Source organism: Galeopterus variegatus, unplaced genomic scaffold, assembly GCF_000696425.1.
Source record: "Galeopterus variegatus unplaced genomic scaffold, G_variegatus-3.0.2 Scaffold4954, whole genome shotgun sequence".
Taxonomy (NCBI): Eukaryota; Metazoa; Chordata; class Mammalia; order Dermoptera; family Cynocephalidae; genus Galeopterus; species Galeopterus variegatus.
Window position 1 is genome coordinate 65,157 of NW_007731065.1, and position 26,054 is coordinate 91,210.

The window sequence follows — 26,054 nt, forward strand, 5'->3', positions numbered from 1 at the left end:
CAGTGACTTGGTGAAAATTTCCAGATGAGGTTCATTTATTTTCTAAGGCCACCCCCACCCCACCTTTATTCTTATCCCATGAAAACCAGCTCTGGCACACTTAGCATCTAAAGACAGATACTGTTAGGACCCTCAGAAACTATAGGGCTGCTAGCTGTGGAGATTACTTTCAGTTTCTATTAAAATCCCCACTTTCCTCAGGTCATTGAATCTGCAGACGAGGTGACGTGTAGTCATCGAATATTGAACCCATGGCTGATTTTGCGTATATTGAGCCAGATTTAGATATTCTTGTCTCTTCTCCTCAAAGTTAATAAGGCATTTCCGCCTATTCATTTCTTCCTTAAAAATCTTTCATACTTAGAAAAAAATGTAATGAGTCATGAGCTGAGAGCTCATCCCCAAAGAGCACTTGAGACTAAGTCTAATTAGGGAAGGTGCATTGATGGTCAGGGACTGAATCTATTTCTAGTAAATCATGAATGAAATACCAAGTAACTGTTGAAAGATTGTATCAATTTATTTAGGAAAACAGAGAAAAACCTGGATCTAAATTTGGAAATGAAACAACTAAACACTTAGGATCATATGGAAAGTTTGGGACAAATATCAAAAGAAAGCTGTAGGCAGGGGGGTGTTCAAATTTGTGTGCCTGGGCCTGTTTAAGGGAGCTCGCTTCTCTCACACAAAGTCCCTTGTGGCGGCAGGAACATCATCGCTGTCTTAGGCATCACATCCTTGTTTGGGTTGGGAGGGTGCCAGTGCTGGCTGCCTCTTTATTAGTAGAGCAAGATCCACATCACCTTCCACTTACATCTCATCGGCCAGAAGTCCTGTGTCTCCCTGAGCTCCAAGGGAGGCTGGAAAGTGAATGTGCAGCTCTTCCAGTCTCTATAACAGAGGTGGGAAGGGAGAGGGGATTGGGGATGGGGTTTCTGTACGCCATGAAGAGTACCAGCCATGCTCTCCTCCTCGTTCTCTGCCTGCTCATGCTGAGCTCCATGCTTAGCACAAGTGTCTCCTCCTCCAGGACCCAAGCTCGACTTCTGCTCCAGCCTGAAAGGCCCTCTTCACCCTCTGAACTTATAGAGCCCTTGTTTTCCTATGTCTAGGTCTGTTGTCCTCAACCAACAGGAAGATCATTAAGGCAGGACCTGCTTATATGCATATCTCACAGTGTTTACTACAGAGCTTCATACATAGTGGAAATTAAGCAAATTGTGCTAGAATGATAGAGTGTGCCTTTGCTCTGTGTAAAATAGTAAGTAAAATTTACTTAATGAACATTATAGATACAATAACAATCTCTTTTCAAACCCTTACTCATCCTTCAAAACCCACCTGAAATACTGCTTAGTCCGTGAAGCCATCTTTTATCCCTCTTGCCAGTCCTGTCTCTCCTTCAAACGTCTATCCTATATAAACAAAAGATGCTCTAATGCTCCACACATTTTCACTCCCTTCTAGAATGGGCAGCCATATGTGACTTTGCTTCTTTGGCCCTGCTGAGTTGACAACAATGGACACCTGACCCATGTTCAGGCCAATCGTATCCTCTTTCCTGATGTATGTAATTGAAAACAGAGACCAAGTCATTCAGAGGGTGCTAATAAGATCATGTAGAGTTGTGTCCAGAGTGGGTGCCACGACGACCCATACATCCTGCAAGTTTTGACGGCTTAATATGAGTATGGGCCCATCATTTTATGAGGCCGTAGGAAACACAGTCAAGCAAAATGCCTGCTCTCGTGGATCCTCACTTTAGCCTTATTCTGGCAGAATTACAGAAGAGTAGAAATTAGGAAGCTGAGAGAAAGACAATCTACAGCAAAGAGGATTGAGCAGATCAGCAAGGGACCATGCAGCCACTGAAAAGACAGACCTGGAGATCTGGAGATCTGAGCTCCTTCCACGGGGCTCAGCTATGCTTCTGTTTCTATCTCTATTGCTGTGTTGCTGCCACTACTGGCTAACAGTTATGAAGTCCACGGGTTCTGCATCCATGGATCCAACCAACCATGGATCAAAAATATTTGAAAAGAAAAAACAATAAAAAATAACAATACAACAATAAAAATTAATCAAATAAAAAAATACAGTATAACAACGAATTATGTAGCATTTACATTGTATTAGGTATTATAAGTAATCTAGAGACAATTTAAAGTATACAGAAGGATATATGTTGGTTATATGCAAATACTAGGCCATATTTTTATAGGGGACTTGAACATCTGCAGATTTTGGTATCTGCAGGTGCCCAGGAACCAATCCCCCATGGATACTGAGGGACAATTATGTTTACTATGTTCCTAGCATTTGGCTAATGTCTTGATGTGCATTTAATAGTCTCAGTAAACCTTATGATCTGGACACTGACTTTATCTCCATTTTATAAGTGAAGAAACTGAGGTTCTGAGATGGTAGGTGAGTAACTTAAGAACACCTGCTGGTAAATAACATAATGGGAACTTGAATTAGGCTGTACTCTATGCAAATGGGTCCCATCATATCATTCTGCATCTTTAAAACATCCTTGCGATAAACTAGCTTTGTTGGGTGTCTGTTCCTTACAATCTGCATATACCTTAGACAGCTTCTTAATGTAGCTCAGACAGAGGCAGCTGGGTAGAGTAGTTCTCTTTCTATTATTCTATAAAAATGCAGTCATTTAAAATAGAGTCATAGCAAAAATAGGCCCCTCCTTGAAAATGTTCAAAGTTAAACATCCATGTTGTTTTAAAATTGTTTTGGTTTGAATATTCATTTCATGAGTTGCATGATTAAAATGAGTGGTTCCCACTTTGTGAGGATCTGAGCCCTCGCCAGAGAAGTAGGAGTGGGGTGGAGCTGGTGACAGAGTTAATATGAGGAGTGCACAAGTACATACCTACATGGAGCATTGTCTGTAAATTGAGTACATAATATATACGGCAAACATACGGATCATGTATTCTAAATGTACAGGTAGTTAATATCAAATACAGATTCCTATCAAGCAGTTACTGAATCTATACTAGCTTTTTGTCATAAATTTTCTATAGCAACAGACCCTACGAGATTATGTGAGTCTGCCCTTTTTGTGAAACTAAAAGTAGATCCTCATAACCAAAAGTTGAGAGTCACTATTGGAAATTATACCAAGAAAGTACTGAGTCTTTACAATGGAGAAGGTGGATACGCTGTTATTCATTTATCCTACACACATTGATTGTTTTACCCACTTGACAAACTGAAATGAATAAGGTACTAGATTTGGTTACTCAGGAACATTGACACAAAGCGAATAGTGAGGCAGCTCTCACTGATAAGGACACACTTTCTGGAAGATTCTGATACAGCCTCACACTCTCATAATGAACAAGAAGCCACTACCAAATAACTGGAGTTAGCCTGTTCTGTGCAATTTCTTGTTTAAAAACTGAAGAACTCATGTTCAGCGGCCATCCATTGTGTTTCCTAGGGTCCAGATAGAGCACTGAGGATGAAGAAGTTAGTTTTATCTGATGTATCCTGCATATTTGTCAATGTTCTTGAGTCACTAAATATGGTACCTTATTCATTTAAGTTTGCCAAGTAGGTAAAACAAAGCTTCTCTCTGAATATGGCGTTAATAAACTAACACTGTTGAGCTTCTGTAGAGAGCAGGTCGTAGAGGAGTAAATGGTATAGCATAATTGAAATTATAAGTCTTTTTACTCCCCAGGCAACAGAACCCCCCCCACCCCCACTCAAATTTTTGTGTTGTTATTCTCATCGCATTCAAAAATAGCACAGAGTCTGTAGCAAGATGGAGTCGAAGTTCTCTGGAGCTTTAATCACTAATGACCTCATCTTCAAATGGTCAGTGATAATAAACAAGAAGAAGGGATTTCCAAGGGGGCAGAGCATTAATAAGGTAAGATTTTAAAATTAATTTTTCAAGTTAATTAAAATGTCCAAAAGCACAATAAAACTGCAGAAAATCTGGCAAGGGAATGGCAGCAGGCCTGATTAATGCAAGTCAACTGCCTTCTGAGGGTAATAGTAATAATGATGAGATTATGGATATGGAAGAACCTGCTAAAGAGAAATGTGATGCATGTGGAATACAAACTGCGTCCCAGTTACTATTTTATGGTGCACAATGGATCTTATTAAGCAGGAATAGCGGCAAGAATTACCACCGAATTGCTCAATAAAAGTATTGTGTAATTAACAGTGTTGCAGCAGCAGCTGGAGCAATGCCTCCCATTGATATCCCACATTCTCCATTTATTTCCAGTTTGCTAAGGGGATGTGGGTTCTAACTAAGACTGTTTATTTACCCGATAACTAAACAGTACACACTTGTGGTTCAGGTCACTTAAGCTGAGAGATGTGAGGTATGAGGTGGAATAAGGTGCTGTTTTTGTCCTCAGGGGGCTTATGTTCAAATAGGGGAGTTAAGATACAAGTGTGATTAACTCTCATACAATGAAGATTGTGTTGAAACCTTCCATAAGAGGTCAAAAGAGGGAGGAATTACTATTGGCAAAAGAGATTTAAAAGAGGTGTCTGAGAATACATAGCATTTGAGACGAGCTTTGATTTTGATACTGGCAAGATTTGAACAGGTGAACATAAAAATAACTTTTTACTTGTGAGTTCTTAAATTCTAGAAAAAGCTATAGGGTACATAATGTCACCAAGGCAAATAAGCAATGATGGAGGCATATTTTGGTGAGGAGTGTAGTCAGAGTAAATAAAGGGGATATATGTCTCTCAGTGATATGTTGAGAGTGCTGTGTTGGCACGTAAAATGGAAGCATTTAATGCCATGCAAATATGTCTTGTGCAAAGGGGGCTCGGGGCATTTTGGAGTCAGGCAATTATGACTGAGCTGCCAGACATGCTTGACCTTAACTGTGCTTTAGGAAGTTACTCTGGCTGCATAGTGACTTGGGAGACAAGAAGCAGGTCTGAAAAACCATTTTGGGGTGCTGCAGCAATAGAACATGATGAAAATGAAGGGGGGCTAAACTTATGGGATGTGCGTTGTGAACACGGAAAGGAGAGAACAGTTGTCAGTAACATTGTGGCGACAGAAGTGATAAATCTTGAATGAAGAAGAGGGAGAGGTCAAAGATGACCACAAACTTTTGAGTTTGGGTTATCAGGAGGATGGCCAGATGAATGCCAACCCTTCGGTGGGTGAAAGAGCTTAGGGAAAAAAATGCAGATGTGTTGGTACAATGATGATTGATGCACCTGGACAGGTATTTCCCCCGCATCATCCAGCTGAGGTCAGCCTCCATCTCTTTCAGTATGAAGCTGTACTCTAGTTAATGCTTCTTAGATCCTATGATAATATTGAGTTTTGGAGCTATGAGAATGTGCTCATAAGATAAGACTCATTAGCATGGAATTAGATGTTCTTCAGGCATGTGCAGAAGATTATTTAGACATCATCCTTTTGGGCACCAATGTATTTCAGGGTCATTTAGAAAAACAGCTGAGCTTTTCTGTTTCCAAGGTGAAGACAGTGTTGTGTTAAGCTCTGTTCTGAGGTCCTGGAAGGATTCTGGGCCCCAGATCATGAGATACTACTGATCTACAGTTTGGTTTTTATAAGATTATCTTCAGGCCTCCTTTTTAATTTTCTTTCAGCACCAAACAATGCATCGCAGCCTTTCTTTTTCACTGGATTTCTATTATTTCTGGCTATATTTTCCTCATCTGCTGCCTTTGTTTCTGGCGTTGGAGCTGATGGGCACAGAAGGTGCAGAAGCATGGAAGCCAGTCAGCACCAAACAATGCATCGCAGCCTTTCTTTTTCACTGGATTTCTATTATTTCTGGCTATATTTTCCTCATCCAGCTGCCTTTGTTTCTGGCGTTGGAGCTGATGGGCACAGAAGGTGCAGAAGCATGGAAGCCAGCTGCCCCAGAATGTGATGAAGCAGGAAGATGGAGATGAAGAATTACCAAGAAATTCAAGCTGGGGTGGATTGTCATCTGAAGGCTAGAATTCCATCCTGGATTCACAAGCTTAGTACATTTTCAAGCCCCTTGACTCCTTAGTCCCTTGTGACAAGTTCCCAGTAAGATATAAAGTTTCTAGCTTTGTTACTTCTCAGATTCATCCCTGCCTCCATAGCTCCAGAGGCACAGTCCTCATCTTGGTCCCTGTCTTCTTTAAGGAGGGCTAGGGTGACCTTGTAAGTGGCTCTCTGAACTCTTACCTGGTTCTCTTCCCAGCTATCCTGTGCACTCCAGGGCATGCTATTTTTGTTTTCAGGATCCTCCAATCTCTATGGCTCCCAGTTGCTCCTGGAATCAAATTTAAAAAGTCCCAGCCCTGGACTTTCAGGCTGTCCTGAAATGCCCTCGTCACCTGCTGCAGCCCACGCAGGTTTCGCTCCTGTTGGTAAACTGCCTTGTCGTGCTCCACCCATGACCGACGGTGGCCTCATCTGAGAAGCTGCCGGCACCACTCCTTCCTAAAATGCCGTTTCTCTTTCTCTTTCCCTTTCCCACATGTGCCTCAGTTTCTTTTCTCTTAGAAGTCTTTCTTGTTAGGATCAGGCAAGCTGCTTCCTAGCATGGGTGGCATGTGTCTCTGTCACCTTATATGTGGTGGATTGAATGGAGGTTCTATATCCTTTCTTTTCAGCAGGCTGTGAGACCAGTCTTATCCCTTCTGTTAGGTTTGCTTGAGAGGGCTATCCCCTTTCCCAGCCCTTCCTGATGGCTTTTCCCCGCTCCATCGAGCACAGCCCTTTTAGCTCCATTCTTCTGCTGCATGAAAGAATTACTGCACAGCTAACCTGAGTCTCCTACTAAACATACATCCTAGAAATGAGGCTTACAGAAGACCATCGTATTTTCCAAAGGGGATTGTATTTAAAAAAAAAAAAAGGTTCTATTTTCACGTAAGAGTGGGAAATCCTGGATTAAGCAGAGGTAAGTGGGCCCCTTTCTGGAGGACTACTTAGAGACTTTAATAATGCACATTACAGATCACCAAGAAGGGGTCTTTTTTGGTTCATCAGAGTTAGGGATAGCTCTCCTCTCTGGGTCAGGCTCTCCTTTGATTTCTCTTTTATGACTATGAAGTGTAAATTTCAGGATATCAAGAGGTAGAGACTGACCAAAAGAGGTTTGATTGTCTTTTTATTTCCCACACAATGCGGCGCTAAATACTACCTGGGTATTATTTGCCCTCTGCTGACTCAGTTCCCTCTGTCTTTGGGGGCAGATGACAGAGAAGGTGCCTTCTGCCCGCTGNAAAAAAAAAAGGTTCTATTTTCACGTAAGAGTGGGAAATCCTGGATTAAGCAGAGGTAAGTGGGCCCCTTTCTGGAGGACTACTTAGAGACTTTAATAATGCACATTACAGATCACCAAGAAGGGGTCTTTTTTGGTTCATCAGAGTTAGGGATAGCTCTCCTCTCTGGGTCAGGCTCTCCTTTGATTTCTCTTTTATGACTATGAAGTGTAAATTTCAGGATATCAAGAGGTAGAGACTGACCAAAAGAGGTTTGATTGTCTTTTTATTTCCCACACAATGCGGCGCTAAATACTACCTGGGTATTATTTGCCCTCTGCTGACTCAGTTCCCTCTGTCTTTGGGGGCAGATGACAGAGAAGGTGCCTTCTGCCCGCTGCCATGTCCCTGCCAGCAGGAAAGGGCAGCCATTCTAAAAAGGGAAACGGGGTCTTCATCCTTCTTACTGCTTTGCCCAGGACAGAAATCACAGACCAGTGGTGACAGCAAAACTCAACAGCATTCTTAACCTCATTGAGGACACTAGGGGTAGGTCTTCTCTTATGCTTAGTAGAACGTTGAAAAGCAAATGTAACTTCTAAACAGTGAGGGACTTTTCACAAGGAAATTACAAGTGTTTCATGTTTTGTTCTTTGCTGTTGGTGTTTGTGCTGGTTATTCCATTTGCCTTTCTAGGGCCCCAGTGACATGCTCCTCCTTGCTCTGTCCCCAGGAGACTCAGCCTACAGATGGCTCCACTTTTGCCCTCTTCTCCTGTAACTTCCCATGTCAGGGAGAGGTTGGGGCCTTTCTCTGCTGCTCCTCCCGCTTTGATGCTGTGTTTCTGGGAGAGTCCAGTCCCTCCACCGCCCTACCTCTCATGGGCAGGCTCTCCCCGTGGCTCCAGCCCTCTGGCCTCCAGTGACACTCTTTCCTCCCCTGCCCTTTAGGCCTGGAGTGGCCAGAGCTTCCTCCCGCTGCTCCCCATCTCTGGGTGCCCCAACCTTTCCTTGTGCTTTCTCTTCACTCCGCCCACAGCTATGTAAATGGTCCCTTCCAGTTGTCAAAGCCTCTGGAACCTTCTGAGTTAGATCCTATTTCTTGCTGGACCTTCACTGGTACAGTATGTTTTCAGGAAAGGAATGCAGGTTCTTATTTCCCCCCACATCAAAACCATCAGAGAGACAATGCATTGTTGCTACCTAATTCCCATGAGGACAAGTAATGCTGCTGGATGTCAGGCAAGAGGCAGCTCCCAGGGCCCTCCAGGGCAGTGGGCTCTAGTTTGCCCAACCTTTCATGGCCACAGCATCCCTTTTCGGGGACTGGTGTTCCACAGAACTGATTTCGTGAAGCCCTAAGGCAGAGTCTATTTCGGGAGAGTGGAGCATATCCGATGGCTTGCTGATAGCAGGTACTTAGGGGCTGATCCAGGCCACGCTTGAGCCACCTGGCCTGGCAGATGGTTGCAGTATATTTTAGAGAAGCTTCTATACATACTTACTGGCCATTTGAATTTTTCATTTCTGAAGTGTTCATTTGATTTGCATTTTTTTCTTGTTGGGTTTTAATTTTTCATATGAGTTTATATGATCATTTTAGCATATTAAAGCTATTAAACATTTTGTTTTAAAATTTTAGCAATATCTTTCTCAGAATTTAATTTCTTTTATCCAATTTTTTTCTCTTCAGAACTTTAAATTTTAATGGAGTCTAATATACCAATATTATGTTTTTAGTTTCTGCCTTTGGTTTAATGTAAGAAATGCCTCGGCCACTGCTAAACTATAAAAAAAATCTACCGCTAAGTATGGATTCTCTTCTTTATATTTTAATTTTTAATCCATATGGAATTCATCTGGTATAAGGAATTATACAGTTTGGATCCAAATTTACTTTTTCCCCCCAGAAGGCTAGCTAATTGTTTTAACATCCTTTTCTATTTAATGAGAAATGCCAGCTTTAGCATAAATATGTAGTGTTCACATTACTATTATTCTCTAAAATATTCTATAGTTGCTGTTTTGATTTTTTTTTCACCTTTACCAGTGAAATTTAGAATGGTCTAATCCCTCAGGAGCAGGATTTCATTTCTATGATATTAATTTATTTATATCTGTTTTTTCCACCCCCTGCAGTCAGTGAATAAGGTCTAAACAATATTTATTAGTTGGAATTTTTGAAGTTTTCTCTGTAGCGTAATATGGTTCAAGTTTTGTAAATGTTTTATTTTGTAAATATTGATAAGAAGATATAATCTCTATATAGTACAGAATTCTGTCTTCTCTCTCTCCTATCTGTAATTTCTGTTATTAATAAGTGCAGCTTTGAACTTTTTTATTTTATTTTATTTTTTTTTCCTTTTTGTCTTTTTCCGTGTCCGGCAACGGATCGCAACCCTCAGTGTCACGCCCGTACCGGACCGGGACCGGCAACGGGATCGCAACCCTCGGCGTTGCTCCCGCGCCTCGCTCAGCCAGTGAGCGGGAACCGGTCTGTATGTGGGATCCGAACCCTCGGTGGGAGCGCAGAAGAGAGGGGGCAGGGCAGGGTATACATATGGACAGAAGAGAGGGGGCAGGGCAGGGTATACATATGGACAGAAGAGAGGGGGCAGGGCAGGGTATACATATGGACAGAAGAGAGGGGGCAGGGCAGGGTATACATATGGACAGAAGAGAGGGGGCAGGGCAGGGTATACATATGGACAGAAGAGAGGGGGCAGGGCAGGGTATACATATGGACAGAAGAGAGGGGGCAGGGCAGGGTATACATATGGACAGAAGAGAGGGGGCAGGGCAGGGTATACATATGGACAGAAGAGAGGGGGCAGGGCAGGGTATACATATGGACAGAAGAGAGGGGGCAGGGCAGGGTATACATATGGACAGAAGAGAGGGGGCAGGGCAGGGTATACATATGGACAGAAGAGAGGGGGCAGGGCAGGGTATACATATGGACAGAAGAGAGGGGGCAGGGCAGGGTATACATATGGACAGAAGAGAGGGGGCAGGGCAGGGTATACATATGGACAGAAGAGAGGGGGCAGGGCAGGGTATACATATGGACAGAAGAGAGGGGGCAGGGCAGGGTATACATATGGACAGAAGAGAGGGGGCAGGGCAGGGTATACATATGGACAGAAGAGAGGGGGCAGGGCAGGGTATACATATGGACAGAAGAGAGGGGGCAGGGCAGGGTATACATATGGACAGAAGAGAGGGGGCAGGGCAGGGTATACATATGGACAGAAGAGAGGGGGCAGGGCAGGGTATACATATGGACAGAAGAGAGGGGGCAGGGCAGGGTATACATATGGACAGAAGAGAGGGGGCAGGGCAGGGTATACATATGGACAGAAGAGAGGGGGCAGGGCAGGGTATACATATGGACAGAAGAGAGGGGGCAGGGCAGGGTATACATATGGACAGAAGAGAGGGGGCAGGGCAGGGTATACATATGGACAGAAGAGAGGGGGCAGGGCAGGGTATACATATGGACAGAAGAGAGGGGGCAGGGCAGGGTATACATATGGACAGAAGAGAGGGGGCAGGGCAGGGTATACATATGGACAGAAGAGAGGGGGCAGGGCAGGGTATACATATGGACAGAAGAGAGGGGGCAGGGCAGGGTATACATATGGACAGAAGAGAGGGGGCAGGGCAGGGTATACATATGGACAGAAGAGAGGGGGCAGGGCAGTGTATACATATGGACAGAAGAGAGGACAGGACAGGGTATACATATGGACAGAAGAGAGGGGGCAGGGCAGGGTATACATATGGACAGAAGAGAGGACAGGGCAGGGTATACATATGGACAGAAGAGAGGACAGGGCAGGTCATATGGACAGAAGAGAGAGGACAGGGCAGGGTATACATATGGACACAGAAGAGCGGGGGCAGGGCAGGGTATACATATGGACAGAAGAGAGGGGACAGAGCAGGGGGCATCACAGGGAGGAGGCCCTGAGTGGGACAGAGGAGCTTCACAAGCAGATACATAGAGTGGTAGGGGCAGGGCAGGGTATACATATGGACAGAAGAGGGGGGGCAGGGCAGCGTATACATATGGAGAGAAGAGAGGGGACAGAGCAGGGGCCATCACAGGGAGGAGGCCCTGAGTGGGACAGAGGAGCTTCACAAGCAGATACATAGAGTGGTTGGGCCCGTGTGAGGGGTCACGATGGCTCCCATGTCCCTGTCTACCTTGGCATCTGTGACGCCCAAGTGATGCTGTCTGTGTGCCCCTTCCCTTGCCAGGCTGCCAGACCCAAGACATTGTCTGCCCACTCAAGGCCCCTGGTCCCAACTCTCAAACTCACCCGAGGTCACCTCAGGGTCACCTGCAACCCGTCTGGGATGAAGTGAAGTCCCTGATTCCTTCTGAGGGGACTGTCCACTGTGTTCATAGAGTGACAGTAAAGACCAGGCTGTGAGGATCTTCAGAGAGAAGGTCTTCGAGCGGTCACCTGTCACTGCTGACGTCTTCTCCGAAGCCTGAACACCTGTTCTTGCCTGGCCCCACAGCCCCCACGTACTCCCAGGGTCCTTGCCTTGTCCCTGCAGCCAGGCAGCCCCCATCCACTCCTGCCCCCTGCCCCAAATCCTCCGGGGCTTCTTGTCTCTTTGCAGCTACAACCAAGGTCCCTGGGCCCTGGCTCCGACTCCCCTGATCTCGACGTTTCTGCCCATCGGCTGGTGACACTCAGGCTGCTGCAAGCCGCCCGTTCTGTGCTGGTTCCCCAGCTTGGCCTGCAGTGCCCTTCATTTCTGCTGCCCCTCTAGAGGCCTCTCTGAGGACTCCCTGCCCCATACCCAGGCCTGCAGCTCTGGGAGTCCAGGATGGCTATGCCGGGGCCTTTCCTGCCTAGGCTGTGAGCCCCTGGGGGACGGAGTTCTCACCCACCCTGGCACAGTGGGTGCTGAGAAGTGCAGCAGAATGGTGCCACTCCCTGCAGACTGCCTCCATGGCCAGGAGGGTCAAGGGCCTCCCTCGGGGCCCAGGCAGCATCATGACAAGGGGCGGAAAGCCTGAGGACGCAGAGGGGAGGCCAGGCCGAGAAGACCAGGCACACGCACCACACTTCAGGGAAGAAGAGCGGCTGGGGCTGCCTGTTGCAGAGGTGGGCAGTGCCCATGGGACTCAAGAGGTTTCCACAGGCCCAGCAGCAGTGGCCAGTCTCCCTCCGCTCCCTTCGAGCCGCCCACCCACCATGTGACTTTTCTCAGTCCCCAGGAAGCAGAGCCGTTGGAGCCTCGTGGCATCGGGGCCTGGCCTCTGCCTCTGGTGGGGGACGGCTGTGCCACCCCCTTCCACCCTCTTCATCAGTGCTCACACCCCAAGGTCAGTCCCAAAAGCCACACTGTAGCGTGGCCCTCCAAGGGCAGCCTGTGCGCAGTGGCGGCGTGGGGTGTGTGTCCCGCACGCTGGGCCGGTCTTTCGCAGCCACAGGGCTCTGTCATCCCAGGAATGTCTTTGATCAAGAGTTTATGCAAGAGGGGGAAAGAAAGCCCAGGACCTCTAATCCGTTCCCACAGTCCCCTTGCCCGCTGGGGCCCCACAAGCCCAGCGCCACACCGCCGGGCTGGAGCAGACAATAGCAGGCGGACGGGTGGGCGGGCAGCTCTGGGGCCGCTGGCCTTGGGGCCCACATCCGGGGGCATTGTCACCGCCACTCACAGGGCACACAAGGAGGACCGGGGAGGAGCAAATACAGAGCCCTCTGCCGAGGCGGCTTCAGCGGGCCCTGAGCCCATCAAAGATGGTGCGGTCCCTTAACCCTTTTCATTCTCACCTGGCGGCAGCTGGGACGAGCCTCTCAACTGCAGCCACTGGAAGAGCTGAGTGGTCTAACCCCAGATCGCCCCATGTCTGGGCCTCAGGCCCTCCAAGCACGTTGGGCGGTCTTCCTTCTCTTTGTTTAATCACAATGGGATAAAGGCAGCTGAAGTTTACTGAGCATGTACTGAGTACCAGGCATTGTGCTTAACGGTGACATAGTTTCTCCCCAAATCTTGAAGCAGCCCTGTGGGGACATACACTGGTAAGTGGGACAGATGCGGCCCTGGCTCCCGGAGCCCACATTCTCACAGGTGCAATTCTTGCCATCTTCCAGGTCAAGGGTCCGCAGACTTCTCCATAAATGTCCAGATAGGGAATTTCCAGGCTTTGAGGCCACATGTTTTCTGTTGCAACTCAACTCTGCTGTCATGGCAAGCAAGCAAACTCTGATGTTATGTAAACAAACAAGTGAGGGTGTGCACCAATAAAGCTTTATTTACAAAGACAGGCAACAGGGTATATTTGGGCTGAGGGTGGGTGTTCGCTGACTCCTGCTGTAGCTGGGTAAACCGAGGCTCAGGGAGATGAAGTAACTGGGCCAAGACTGCACAGCTAGTACGTGACCATGCCTGCACACCTCTGGGGCCTGGTGGCCGAAGCCTGCACCCCTGTCATTTGGGTTGGCTGCCTCACAGAGAAGAAAATGCACAAAGCCTTTACTGGATTTTTTCACCCAAAGGCTGGGCGCACAACTTGGGCTCCACGTTGGCCAGGCCACCCTGGTCCAAGGCTTCCCATTGGCAGCCCCTGCAGTCAGGGTCGTGTGTGTGTCCCCTGCCCTACAGAAGGCAGCCAGGCAGGCAGGTGGTGGATGTCAGAGGGCAGCCAATCATTGTCTGAAAAGAAAACTCACGCACATGTATGCTTGCCTTGCGCACACGTTCTAGGGTAAAAGACCCAGGGCTGGATCTCAGCTCTGCAGCTCTCAGGCTGTGCAGCTTCACTTCTCTGAACCTCAGTTTTCTCATCTGTAAAATGAGGATAACCTGCAAGACCGTGAGCCCGTGATGGGGGTCCTCTCCGTCTTGATGTATCTTCGGTGTCTATGACAATTCCCCGCATAGAACAGGGTCTTGACACACGAGTGGATTCTTTCTGGGGTGTCACGAGGATTAAACGGCTCGATGTGTGGGGAGCACTTAGCACAGAGCCAGGCATGCAGTGATCGCTCAGTACACGTCCTCGTCATCCCTTCAGGATAATTACAACCTCAGCCATGCATCGTGGACAGCAGCTCTCTGGGTGGTGGCCTCGAAGCCATGCTTGCTTCCCTCCTTTGGCTCATCAAGTAGACAGTTCCTGATTTTCTTGCCAGCAACGACTCCCTTTCCTGGTACTGACAGCACCCAGACTTGCTCTGGGGACTGACCATTCCAGCTCCAGGTCAGGCCCTGACAGACTCCAATCCAACACACATCTGCACCCGTGGGAAGAGCAGTAGGCTCAAGGATGAGTGTGAAATCTAATGGAGCCAACGAGACTTGGGGAGACATTTTCTGGGGCTTCTGGAAAAGACAGTGATTTCCCCTCTTTCTCAGGCCTCCTGGCAACACATTGTAAGCGTGGGACTGGTGTAGCTCTTCCGCTGCCCTAGAGGGGCTTTGGTGAGCAGAGGGGATAACAGGCCTCCAGACAAGCTGCTGGGTCAAGCCTCTCCTGAAGTCATCTCCCTTTTAGTCCAGGAGCCAATCCTTGTCCTTTATTAGGTCAGTTTGACAAGGGCTCCGTGCCATTTAGTTTTCAAAGATCCTTAATTGTTATAGAATATATGCATTTTCTACCTTTTCTAGAGTTAACATGTATTACTAATACAAAACAATGGGAACCACTGACAAAGTTACTGTTTGATCCTGGGTTTTTAACATGTCTGTCTTGCTTGGCTGGGAGCTCACAGAGTCAGGAAATGACTCATCTCTGGACCACCAGTGTCCAGCACCGAGAAACCTCAGAAGGTATGTGCAAAATTGCTCTTCCTGAAGGGAGGAAGCCCTCAGTGCTCCTGGCCAGGTCCCTCTTCCACTGCAGGCTGTGTGTGTGTAACAGAGCACACATGTGACCAAACTGACTTGCAGAAACTGCCCAACCACATCCATCTCCCAGTACCAAGATACAAGGCCAGATGGCACCTGCAGGGGCTGAGACCAGGAAGAGGCTCGAGACAGGCAGACCCCGTCTCAGTCGCATGTGCAGGGCAGCTGAGCCCCCCAGAAACCAGCAGCCTCTTGGGGGAGGGACCAAGTGGGCTCCCGGTGTCCACTTGGTGAGATAGCATGCTTCTGGGTGGAGGTGCCCCTGCCATGGCTCCTCAGTGGTGGCGAGGCCAGGGGAGCTGGGGCCACTGCCTCGAGCAGCCCTGCATGTCTGGCTGGGGAGGGTTTGGGTTGCGTGCATGCAGCACCCGCACCCTGCAGGTGGACAGTCCACAGCCAGAACAGAGAGGGATCTCAGCATAGCAAATTATCACAAACTAAGCAGCTTAAGACAGTTTATTTACGGCAGTTTATTCTCTCACAGTTCTGGAGGCTGGAGTGTGAAACTGGGGTGTTGGCAGGGCCCCACTCTCTAGCATCTGGTGGTCTCTGGCCATCCTTGGCTTTCTTTGGCTTGTAGCTGCATAACTCCAGTATGCCTCCATCTTCCTGTGGCCACCTGCCCTCTGCATACCTGTGTCTTCACATGGCCTCCTTTCTCTGCACGTCTCCTCCCGTTCTTAAAAGGACAGTAGTCATATTGGATTAAGGGCCTACCCTCCTCTAGTACAACCTCATCTTAATGTACACTTAATTAAATCTGCAAAGATCCTATTTACAAATAAGGTCACATTCACAGGTACCAGGGGCTAGGACTTCAACGTTTCCTTTTACCAGCCACAAAGAAAGAGTTATGGAAAAGTTCACGAGCCAGGAGCAACTTTCCTTCTTGGAAAATTAATCTGAGAGGCCCCACCTGAGCCACTGGCCACCTCAGCTTGCAGGAGTCACCAAGCCTGTCAGAGCCGGTTCCTCATCTGTAGGACTCCTGTGTCCTGTGAAGAGGCATTGAACATGGTGCCCCATTTCTCTCTGATAAATCACAGGAGCTCAATGGCTTCTGCTTCCTGAGTTACAAACCAGGTCCTCACTTCATCCAGAAAGGAAAATAGCTGTGGGAATTAGGATGAAGTCGTGTGCCAATCACAGTTTTTGGTATCTCCAGGTTACATCATGTTTTCAGCTGGGGTGGAAGAGAATTCTCCACAGTGCCATGAGGTCAAATGAAAGCTCACAATGTGCAGTGTGAAGACCACCTCCTCCAGGAAGCCTTCCCTGCCCACTTTCTCATTCCTTGAGTCCCTGGGCAGAGCTGAACACCCCACCTCACCTCTGGGCTTCCCAAGTGCCACATACATCCCTGGGTGAGACCCGCTCACAGGGTCTGGGGCGGCAGTCGCTGCCTCTCCTATAGGCAGCCAGCACAGGTCTTTCCCATAAATCCATCTGTCTTTGCCGTCAGCTGCTAGATGCAAGACTGGTTACAACGACAGGCTATAACTAACAGGAAAACGAGGCTCCATTTTGGCTGAAGAGACATTCCTAAAAAACTGGCTTCAGGGAGGAAGTTATGTTAGCAAACCGCTCAGGCCCTGCTGTGCCTCAGCAAGCCTGAGGCTGGCCACCTGCTGCCACCATCGGCAGGTCACCCAGTGGGGCCCCAGTGTCTCCACCTGCAAAGTGAGGGAAGCAGCCCTGCCCTACTGCATTAGCGGACAGTTCAGTGACACGAGGACGGGAAAGTTCTGGCCACCAGCTGCCACTCAGTAAACAGGACTTCTTATCCCTTCTTCCAAGTCTCATTTTCTTACCACTCGGTAGAGAAAAGCAAAGTTCTAAGGGATGAATGAGAAATAAAGAAAAAGTAAAATGGGGCCTTGTTTTAGGACAGTGGCTTGGCCTTTAGTGCAGCATTTCTCTGTGGCCACCATGGTGATGGTGACCGTTTAATTCAAGAGTGGAAGCTTGAGTAGAGGACTGATCAATCTTGCTTATGCCCAACTGCTAACATCCTAAAAAAAACAAAATGAAGGAACTTCAGCTTGTATGTGAAATGCCTTTCTTCTCTCCTGAGTCCCAAGCTAACAGCCTGTCCCAGCAGCCACAGACAGGGTGGCTGCTGCAGGCTGAGCCATGTCCCCACAAAATTCATGTTGAAGCACTCACACCCCATACCTCAGAATGTGAATGTATTTGGAGCAATGCTCTTTAAAGAGTCAATTAAGTTAAAATGAGGACATTAGGGTGGGCCTTAATGCAACCTGACTGGTGTCCTTATCAGAGATTAGGATACAGACATACAGAGGGACGACCACGTGAGGACACAGGGAGAAGATGGCACCTGCAAGCCAAGGAGAGAGACCTCAGCAGGAAGCAACCCCGCCCACACCTTGATCTCGGACTTCCTGACACTAGGACTGTGGGACATCTGTTATGTCACCAGTCTGTGGTACTCTGTAATGGCAGCGCTAGGAAACTAATACAGTGTGACACAAAATATGGTAGGAGCTCCTGACAGAAAAGAGAAGCAGGCCAAAGCCTTGGGAAACCTACCTGAAGGGATGAAATCCAACCCAAAGAGCTCCCAAACTCAAGGCCAGTCTGGACAGAGGTTAATATACCCAAGACAACAAGTTGGACAGGATGGGACTGATGGGATTGGGGAGACAGCAAGCAGGACACTTTTGTCTGCAAATGATGGAAACCCAACCCAAGTGGCCTTGAGTGCCTGGGGCCCTGGGGCATTCAGCAGCTCCCAGAGCATGAAGTCTATAGGTGAGGAGGTTCAGGGATTGGGAGCACAGTGGCTGGGCGAGACGTGGGACCAGGCTCTCCCTGGTACTCTGCCATGCTCAGGTGTGGCTTCATCCACAGCCGGGTGCAGACTGCCTGTAGCAGCTGCAGGTGTCACATCCCTCCCAATGGGATGACATCCAAAACAGATAGCACCTCTTTCTTAGGAATGACACAACTCTTCCCGGAAGCCCCCAGAAGACTTCTATTAACATCCTGTTACCCAGAGAGGAGACATGCTCATTCCTGACCCAACTGCTGACGATGGCATCACCTGGGTAGAATGGGAGCAACTGTTAGAGCGGGCTCTGTCCGTACCGTCATCTGGGAACCCTGTCTAGGATCCTGGAAACTGGCTCTAGTCCTCCAGAAAGGGGCCAGGCAGGCACAGGTCAAGTCCAGTGTCTAGGAATCCTGAAGATGATCGATGAGGCAGCTGTGGCTCCATGTGACGGCAAGCAGAAGAGGAAGTGGCAGCCTGCTGCTCAGAGCCCTGATACCTGGCCAGTTCCCGACATGACAGGAGCCATTCTCTCGCAGCAGCTCTTTCTGCCTGGTGTTGAGAAGACGCATGGGCGGAACTGTAACAGAAAGCTGCCCTGCTTTGACCCAGTGCATGCCGTCCTTTGTACCCAGATCCCACATGCCTTGGAGTAAAGAGTGAACTGGCTGAATATTGTGTTACATAAGGTCCCAGACAGCCTTTTGCTTTAAAATATGTTGTTTATTTTTTTCTCCACTTATGAAAACAGCACATTATCAAAGCAGATGATTTATAAAACACAAAAATCCGCCCAAGGGAAACAAGAAGAAAGGCCCCTCTACTCCCACCACCTAGAGGGAGCACTGGCGATCTCATGGCTCTGGGAGCTGCCTCTGACAAAGGCAATAGAGGCAGGGGCCGAAGGCTGCCCTGGCCCCGGGGTGAGGTGGCAGAGGAGGAACAACACACTTAGCAGAGTTTTGAGGATAAAACTGAAGTCTTGTCCTTCAAAAACTAAAAGCCATTTCTCTCTTCCTTAGCACACTTTCAAGGTCTGCCGGATGAGACGGAGGGTGCCCGCTGCTGCAACTCCCGCAGGGATTCTCCCCCCTTGGCTCCCACGGCCACCAGTGCAGGCAGTACAGCACAATGCACTAAGACACTGGATTGGTTGTAAAAACTGGAGTGGATCCAAGGTGATCCCCTCAATTACCCACTCAGTGCTCTCAGGAACAGGAGGGGTGAAGGAAGGTGACCCTAGGGACCGGCATGGGTGGGAGGCCATGAACACAAGGCATCACATACATCCACATAACTTACGCAGAACTGACAGAACAACCTGCTTCACTGAGCTGTATCTCACTGTGTGTACAGGATGCCTTTTAAGTACTGAGAGAAGACAAAAGAGCTCATATTTGAAGGGAGAACACAGTGTCCCCAATGTTAAACTTCCAAAGGTTTTGCATATATAATGGCAGCCTAATATTTAGTCTCTGGCTCAAAATACTTTCCCCCACAACCATTTTTTAATACTGCAAAGCCCATCCCCTATTTGGGGACAGTCTGAAGGGCATGTCTGGGCTCCCTTGGGATCAGGCTGGCCTCTCTTTCCTCTCAGCCAGATGCCCAGGCAAACTGGCCACAGCCAACTCCCCAGAGCTCTGTGAAGCACGCAGGAACCTGTGCAATCTGGAATTGAGGGCTGGCGTCCCAACTCTGCAGGTGCCGACCTGTGCATTCCACGGGAGGCAGCACGTCGTGGCAGACAGAGACACGAGGCTTGGGGTGGAAGTCCCACTCTGCTGCTGGGTGCCCTCAGGCCAGGCAACCCCTGCGGGTCTCAGTTTTGTCATCTGTAAAATGGGATAGTACTTACCTCAGGAGCTACCGAAGGGATTAAATAAAACACGGGAAGCACATTACACAGGACCTGGTGTGCAGGCTCCACGCATCACAACCTCCGTTCACCTACTTCACAGCAACCCTGTTTCCCCGTTTTAAAAAGAACTATGCCTGTGGGTCCAGGCTTGGAAGTAATCCATGCAGAGCCAGGGCCCACTGGAGAGGGATGGCAAAGCCCACATGCTCTGGACCAACAGTGAGCAGCCCTGCGAGGGCTCTGCCAGGGCCTGACAAAGAGCAGGCCTGTGTGGGAGGACCCGGGGGCACCAAGGCAACACGGGCGGAAAACCTCGGGGAAGGAAGCCCTTTCACTGGCCCAGCTACAGCCCCTGCAGAACGACGGTGCCCGTGACTGCTTTGCCTTCAATCACGTTGTTAAACACTTAACATATGGACATCTGCTCCTTGACGTTTGTCTTTGTCCATCTGTCATCCTCAAAATGAAAGTCCAGAACCTTCTGCACTAACTTTAAAGTCTGGCTGAACATTGAGTAATGAACAAAGCTGAAAACACAAAAGAAAAGAGATGGGGTTTTAAATCTTGTGCATTTTTACTCACAAATAAGGATGTGACTCTACCTCTTGCTGTGGCTTTTCTCACCTAGTCCCCAACCCTGAGATAAGTTCTGATACCTGGTCTCTAGACTGTCTTCAGTTTTCCCACTTGGAGACACAAAAACGATCTGCCTCTACTGACTACCCATACAAGCGCACACAGCCGCAAGACCGTTAACAAAGTGGCCCCCGGGGCTTGCACCAGCTACATCTCAGACCCACAGCCAGGCACACCTAGCAAAAAGAAACACACAACAACAAACCTGTTTAAATTTTCCTCTAATTCTGTCTAAGTCTTCGTGGAGTCTATCATACGTAGGGTCATCATAAGGGAATTTCTGAATCATTCCAATCAGTGATTCTAAGACCTTCATCTTTTTGCTGTAAAGCAAAGAAAGAAAGACTTAGTCCTTTGTATACAGGTTCAACTTGTATAATAACCATACTGATTACTTATTTAAAAGCAAGAGTCGTGCTATGAATGCCTTAGTTCAGAAGCTGGAAGGTAAATTTCCTCATTAAATAATATTTATCTACATAGCAATGTGCTTCGCCCACACCCCAACAGCAAGTGCCTATCTAGCTTGCAGATATGCCTGTATTCCAGCCACGGAGCTGAGTGACTGAGGCTGCCTGCCACGAGCACACCACGCTGGCTCTCGAGGTCACACACAGAAATGGACAGAATGAGGCAAGAAAGAGAACGGCTAGGGCACGACTGAGCCTGCCCCTGAATCTGGGGATTTTCCAGCGTTTGGAAACTTCGTGCTCACAGCTTTTGGGAGTTCACCTGCGGTAAACCAGCAAGTTCCCTCCCTCCAAAGGGCAGAAATCATTCTCTGGTGTCTGAGGTCCCCTTTCCAAGAGTGACAATGAGCTTTGCTGGGGAGGCAAGGAGGTTCTGCAGAAAGGACGGGCACATGCTCAGGAGACGGGCAGCCTTGAGGACTGTGCAGAGACACTTAGTTACTTAACTTCTCTCAACCTCAGTGTCCTCATCTGTAACATGGGAGAGTAACAGCAACCTCACAGGCTTTCAAGAGGATTAAATAATGTGAAGCCTGGAATCTAGTTTAGAGTACATGCTCAATAAACGTTAGTCTCCTGGCTTCCACCGCACCCTGGAAACCACAGCCCTCACCTGTGGGGGCTTAAAAATAACCTGCACATGTGCACATCTCGGTGGGATCCAGGTCTTTTCAACGCACCACGAGTGATCCTGAGGAGCACCCCTCCCTAGACCACACCTAATCATCTGAGTGGCAGAAGTGTGCTAGATATCTGATCAAAGGGAATTTTAAACCACTGACCTTTTTTTTTTTTCTCCTTTTTGTCTTTTTTCGTGTCTGGCAACGGATTGCAACTCTCAGTGTCGCGCCCGTACCAGACTGGGACCGGCAACGGGATCACAACCCTCGGTGTTGCGCCCGCACCTCACTCAGCCAGTGAGCGGGAACCGGTCTGTATGTGGGATCCGAACCCTCGGCGGGAGCGCCGCCACGCTCCCACACGGCGCACTGTAGCAGTGCGCCACCGGGCCGGCCCAAAACCACTGATCTTTAGGATGAATCAATAGCAATTCAAAGCAACTAAGACCTCCTGTGTACACCCTAATAATGTTTTTAAGCACACAGATGCGTAAGCTCACCAATGGCAAACTCATTACAAGAGCTCTGATGGCTCTCTCCAAGAAAATACAAAACTGTGAAAGGTCAAAGCAGGTTAATTAAAGCCACAAAGCACCCGGTTTCTAGGGAGACTGAAGACAGATGCCAAAACGCAGGAAAGGCTGGATTCTAACATGATACGAAGAATACCACCCACTTTCAACTTGCAAGTAGCAACTTATTCTTCTCTGGTCAGTGACGCTACTCCAAACACACCCAGCCAGGCACGCTGTCAGCGTCAGTGCATGCAAAGAGGGTGTGAGCAGCCCACACCTGATGAACAAAATGACGGTGCTAGAGCCTAGAGCTCAGCCCTGGCCACGTGCTGGTGTGCGGAAGGGTCCCCAGGCTGCTGAGAAGCTAAAGTCATTCAATAGAAAGTGCCACCTTTTAGCCTGAGATATTGCTCTCCATAGTTTCTTGGTGTTAAGATGTCCATTCTCCTACTGAACGATGATGCAGATGGCAAGTGTTTGTATTTTCACATTCATTAAAAATAAAAAAGTAGAAAATCCTACATCAGCCCTTTACCATTTAAAAAAAAATCATACTGACTTATAAGATCCAAACATCTATGAACTGCTGCTCTAAGACAAAGGCTTCAGGTTCCAAAGTGAACTCCAAACACTGCTGGGTGGGGTGGGGGCGGCAGCAAGGGGAGTCTGGCAGGGCTTCCACCAGCCCTTGGTCAACCAAAGCAGTTCCCCCTCTACCTTTTAGACAGACTGGGTGCACTACTCTAAAGAGGTTAGGAAATCCCTGCTCTGTGGCAAGGGCTGGCAACCTCCTGAGCGTGGGGCCATTCACACATAGCATAGCACTTCTCCGTGGGCCAGCAGACTGTGAAGTCGAGGAAGAAGGGGAGACTGATGGAGAACTCCAAGAGCACACCTCTCCTCCTTCTGTGGACCGGAGTGGAGAGCCAAGTTCAGCTCGGACTGCCACCCGGTGGCAGCATGGGCTGCCAACAACTCTTGCAACTGCACCACCAGCTGCCCTGCCACACTCCCTGAGTACTCAGAGGAAAACCCCCTGAAGTGCCCTCTGCTAACTAACGTATGAATCTGGTCAACTCCCAACTGCTCATACAAATGGAGGAGACAAGTGACACGGACAAGTCAGACAGCAGGCAATCTCAGAACTACTGTGCTCAGCTGCAAGCATCCTTGTTCTGATATCTGAATATGGGTATGGCCCGTATTCTAGAAATTCAACTTGTGAGGTCCCCTTGACACTCTGTCAGGGTGGCTTGTACAACCAACAGAACACAGAGGAAGGGGTGGTGCATGGCTTCTGAGGCTAGGCATAGAGACAACATCACTCTGCCTTGCTCTCACAGACCACTCCCTCCTGAGTGCCATGAGGATACCCAAGCAGCTCCACAGAGGCCTGCCCACAGCCATGTGAGCGTGCCACTGTGGTGGCAGACCCTCCAGCCCCAGTCAAGCCTTCAGATGATGCAGCCCTGGCTGACCTCCTGGCTGCAACTTCATAAGACACCCTGAGCCAAAACCACCCAGCAAAGCTGCTTCTGAGTTCTGACCCTCAGAAACTGGGTGAGATCACAAATGTTTGTTGTTTTAAGCCCATAACAGGTTCTGAGGTGATCCATTTCACAGCATCGGATATCTAATACAATCATGACTGCCTCAACTCAGACTTTGCCACTTGGGACCAGTTATCCACAAGTGAGGGCCAACATAGGACAAAGGGCAAGAAAAGAAGAAAAATTACGGATTTTATGGAATGCCAATGTAAATATAAATGGAATATTTTCACATGACACAGAGCACCCATTCTTTGGGTGAGGATTCTGCTGTCTTCAGACACGAGATGACACCATGACACTCCAATGGGAAGTGAAGCGACCATGGACTTGTTTTCTCCTTCTCCAGCCTGCATGACTTAATTGCCGCTACATGCAACATGCTCTGTCAGTTCTGTACTAAGAATGTTTCTCGTAGCGCGTCGTCATTCTATCTAGTCTATTAACTTCCACACAAAGGCCCTGGTGCTTCAAGAGGCCTGATGTTCTGGCTCAATCATACTGAACATCAAAGTAAGTTATAAACTGTACATGAAGAGGATTCACTTCTAAATGGGTGTCGTCATTCTATCTAGTCTATTAACTTCCACACAAAGGCCCTGGTGCTTCAAGAGGCCTGATGTTCTGGCTCTATCATACTGAACATCAAAGTAAGTTATAAACTGTACATGAAGAGGATTCACTTCTAAATGGGAGTTCCCACTTACCTCGGATGCAATTTTGGCTCCATGCAGCGTGCCATATTGTCTTCCTTCAATTACGCCCAAGCTACTGCCTTCTTCATAGCCTTCCTGATACCCTTCCCCGTGAAACCTGTGACGGAGAAGCAGCACATTTCATAAAAAAAGCAGAAGAGAGTACTTTTTCTGCAGAAACTTTTCTCTCTTATGTTACCCAGACCCAGTAACAAGGCAGAGAATAGTAGAAAAAGCCTAAAATTCAAGTCAGGAAACGCAGCTTCCACTCCCAGCTCTGCCACTTCCTAAGTCTCTTCTCTGTCAAGTCACCGTACCTCTTGAAGCCCAATTTGCTTCGTCTGCAATAAGGAGGGTGAGCTAAGTGAGTGATTCCCAAACCTGGTGAAGCACCAGAAACACACAAGAGAAGTTGAAAGATACAAATTCAAAAACCATGTTCCCTGATACTCAGCAAATCTGGAGTAAGGCCCAGGAATCTACATTTCAAATTCTCCCGGTTGACTCTGGTCTGCAGTCAGCTTAGGCAGCCAAAGTTCTGCGACTCTACAATGACAACTAACTCAAGTCACTTGTTTCCAAAAAACTCTGCAATATATACAGTACTTTTCTACATATCTCACTAGAGTAACAGAGAAATGCCATCAGATCACTACAAAATGTACAACGAACGTGGAACCTGGAGCAGCACTGACTTTGAGGTGGCACTATCTTAAACTGAAGTCAAGGAAGATGAAAGGAGTTTTTCGGAGCACTCCATAAGGCAGAGGGTATAGCGAACCACTTATTAGCTGGGAAGTGACTGTGTCTCATCTGTAAAACAGGGAGAATAATAGAACCCACTTCGTAAATAGGGCTAAAACGGGCAACTGGGGTGTAACACTGAGCTCCCTGTCTGACTCAGCAAGCGCTAAACAAATGTCAGCGACTGATTGTTAAATGTCCCCTCACTATCTTAACTGACATCTATCGACGTCTCCTGTGGGCTGGGCACTGGAAGACAGCCAAAGGCAACCCACCGCTTCCCCCGTCACAGCCCTTGGCGCTCCCCAGAGACTTTGGAGGGGACCGGATGACATCTGACACATTTATCAGCATGCCCATGAATATTGCCACACGCTGCTGCCGTATGTCCTACGATTAAAGGACAAGAAAAAGTGGCAGCTCCCAGATGGCAAAGGTCTGTCCCTCCAGAGGACGGGGCGTCCCCGGAGGAAGGGAGTCATCAGGTCAAGCAGATGCTTGGGGCAGCCCCCGATGAAGGAGGCGGGCCTGGAGGAGCATCTGGGGACGCGACCCCGCCAGAGCAGGCGATGAGTCGAGGAGAATCAATAGCCTCTCAGCCCCGCACCGCACAGCGCTGTCCCACGCACGTGCCGGCGGGACGCGAGGCCGCCCCCGCCCGCAGCCAGCAGCAAAGCAGCAGAGGGAGGGGCAGACAGGGCGGGGGTGCGGGGTCCCAGCCCAGCCTCGCCACTCACCTCTCATCCGCCATCACGATGGCGTCAAATATGTCCTGACTCCCAGCCATAGCGGCAGCCCGACCCGCTCCTGCCCCTCGAGCTCCGGCCACGCTGCGCTGCCGTTGCCAACCCGCGAGGCTAGAGCCGCACGCTCCACTTCCTGGGAGGCGAAGTCTACTTCCGCAAGCGGTTGCGCGGGGCAGGCCGGGTAAGGACGGCACGCGGGAGGGCCCAGAAACAGCCGGCATGGGGCCAAGACGCATGCGCGGGCGCGGCGGCGGGTGCAGCTGGGCTCGGACGAAGCCCCGCCCGGTGGCCCCTGCGCCTCCCTCTGCTCCAGCGATGGGCC

General features: G+C 48.7%; 1 protein-coding gene and 1 pseudogene across 1 annotated transcript; both read right to left on the reverse strand.

The window, feature by feature from the left end:
• Nucleotides 1-18,467, reverse strand: part of LOC103604090 — a 60,900-nt pseudogene extending 42,433 nt beyond the window's left edge.
• A 1,727-nt stretch (nt 18,468-20,194) lies between these two features.
• On the reverse strand, nt 20,195-25,942 carry ORAOV1 (oral cancer overexpressed 1). The gene is made up of 4 exons (XM_008588681.1): nt 25,724-25,942; nt 24,255-24,360; nt 20,598-20,715; nt 20,195-20,283 (listed from the first exon to the last, which is right to left on the reverse strand). The coding sequence occupies exons 1-3, from the start codon at nt 25,771-25,773 to the stop codon at nt 20,659-20,661; spliced, it is 213 nt and encodes a 70-aa protein (XP_008586903.1). The 5' UTR covers nt 25,774-25,942; the 3' UTR covers nt 20,195-20,283; nt 20,598-20,658.
• Between the last annotated feature and the right edge of the window lie 112 nt (nt 25,943-26,054).

Coding starts and splice junctions, on each gene's coding strand:
- ORAOV1 (XM_008588681.1), bottom strand. CDS start 25,773: ATGGCTGGGAGTCAGGACATATTTGACGCCATCGTGATGGCGGATGAG. Junction 24,361..25,723: donor ATCGTGATGGCGGATGAGAG/GTGAGTGGCGAG, acceptor TCTCCGTCACAG/GTTTCACGGGGAAGGGTATC. Junction 20,716..24,254: donor GAGCCAAAATTGCATCCGAG/GTAAGTGGGAAC, acceptor TTTGCTTTACAG/CAAAAAGATGAAGGTCTTAG.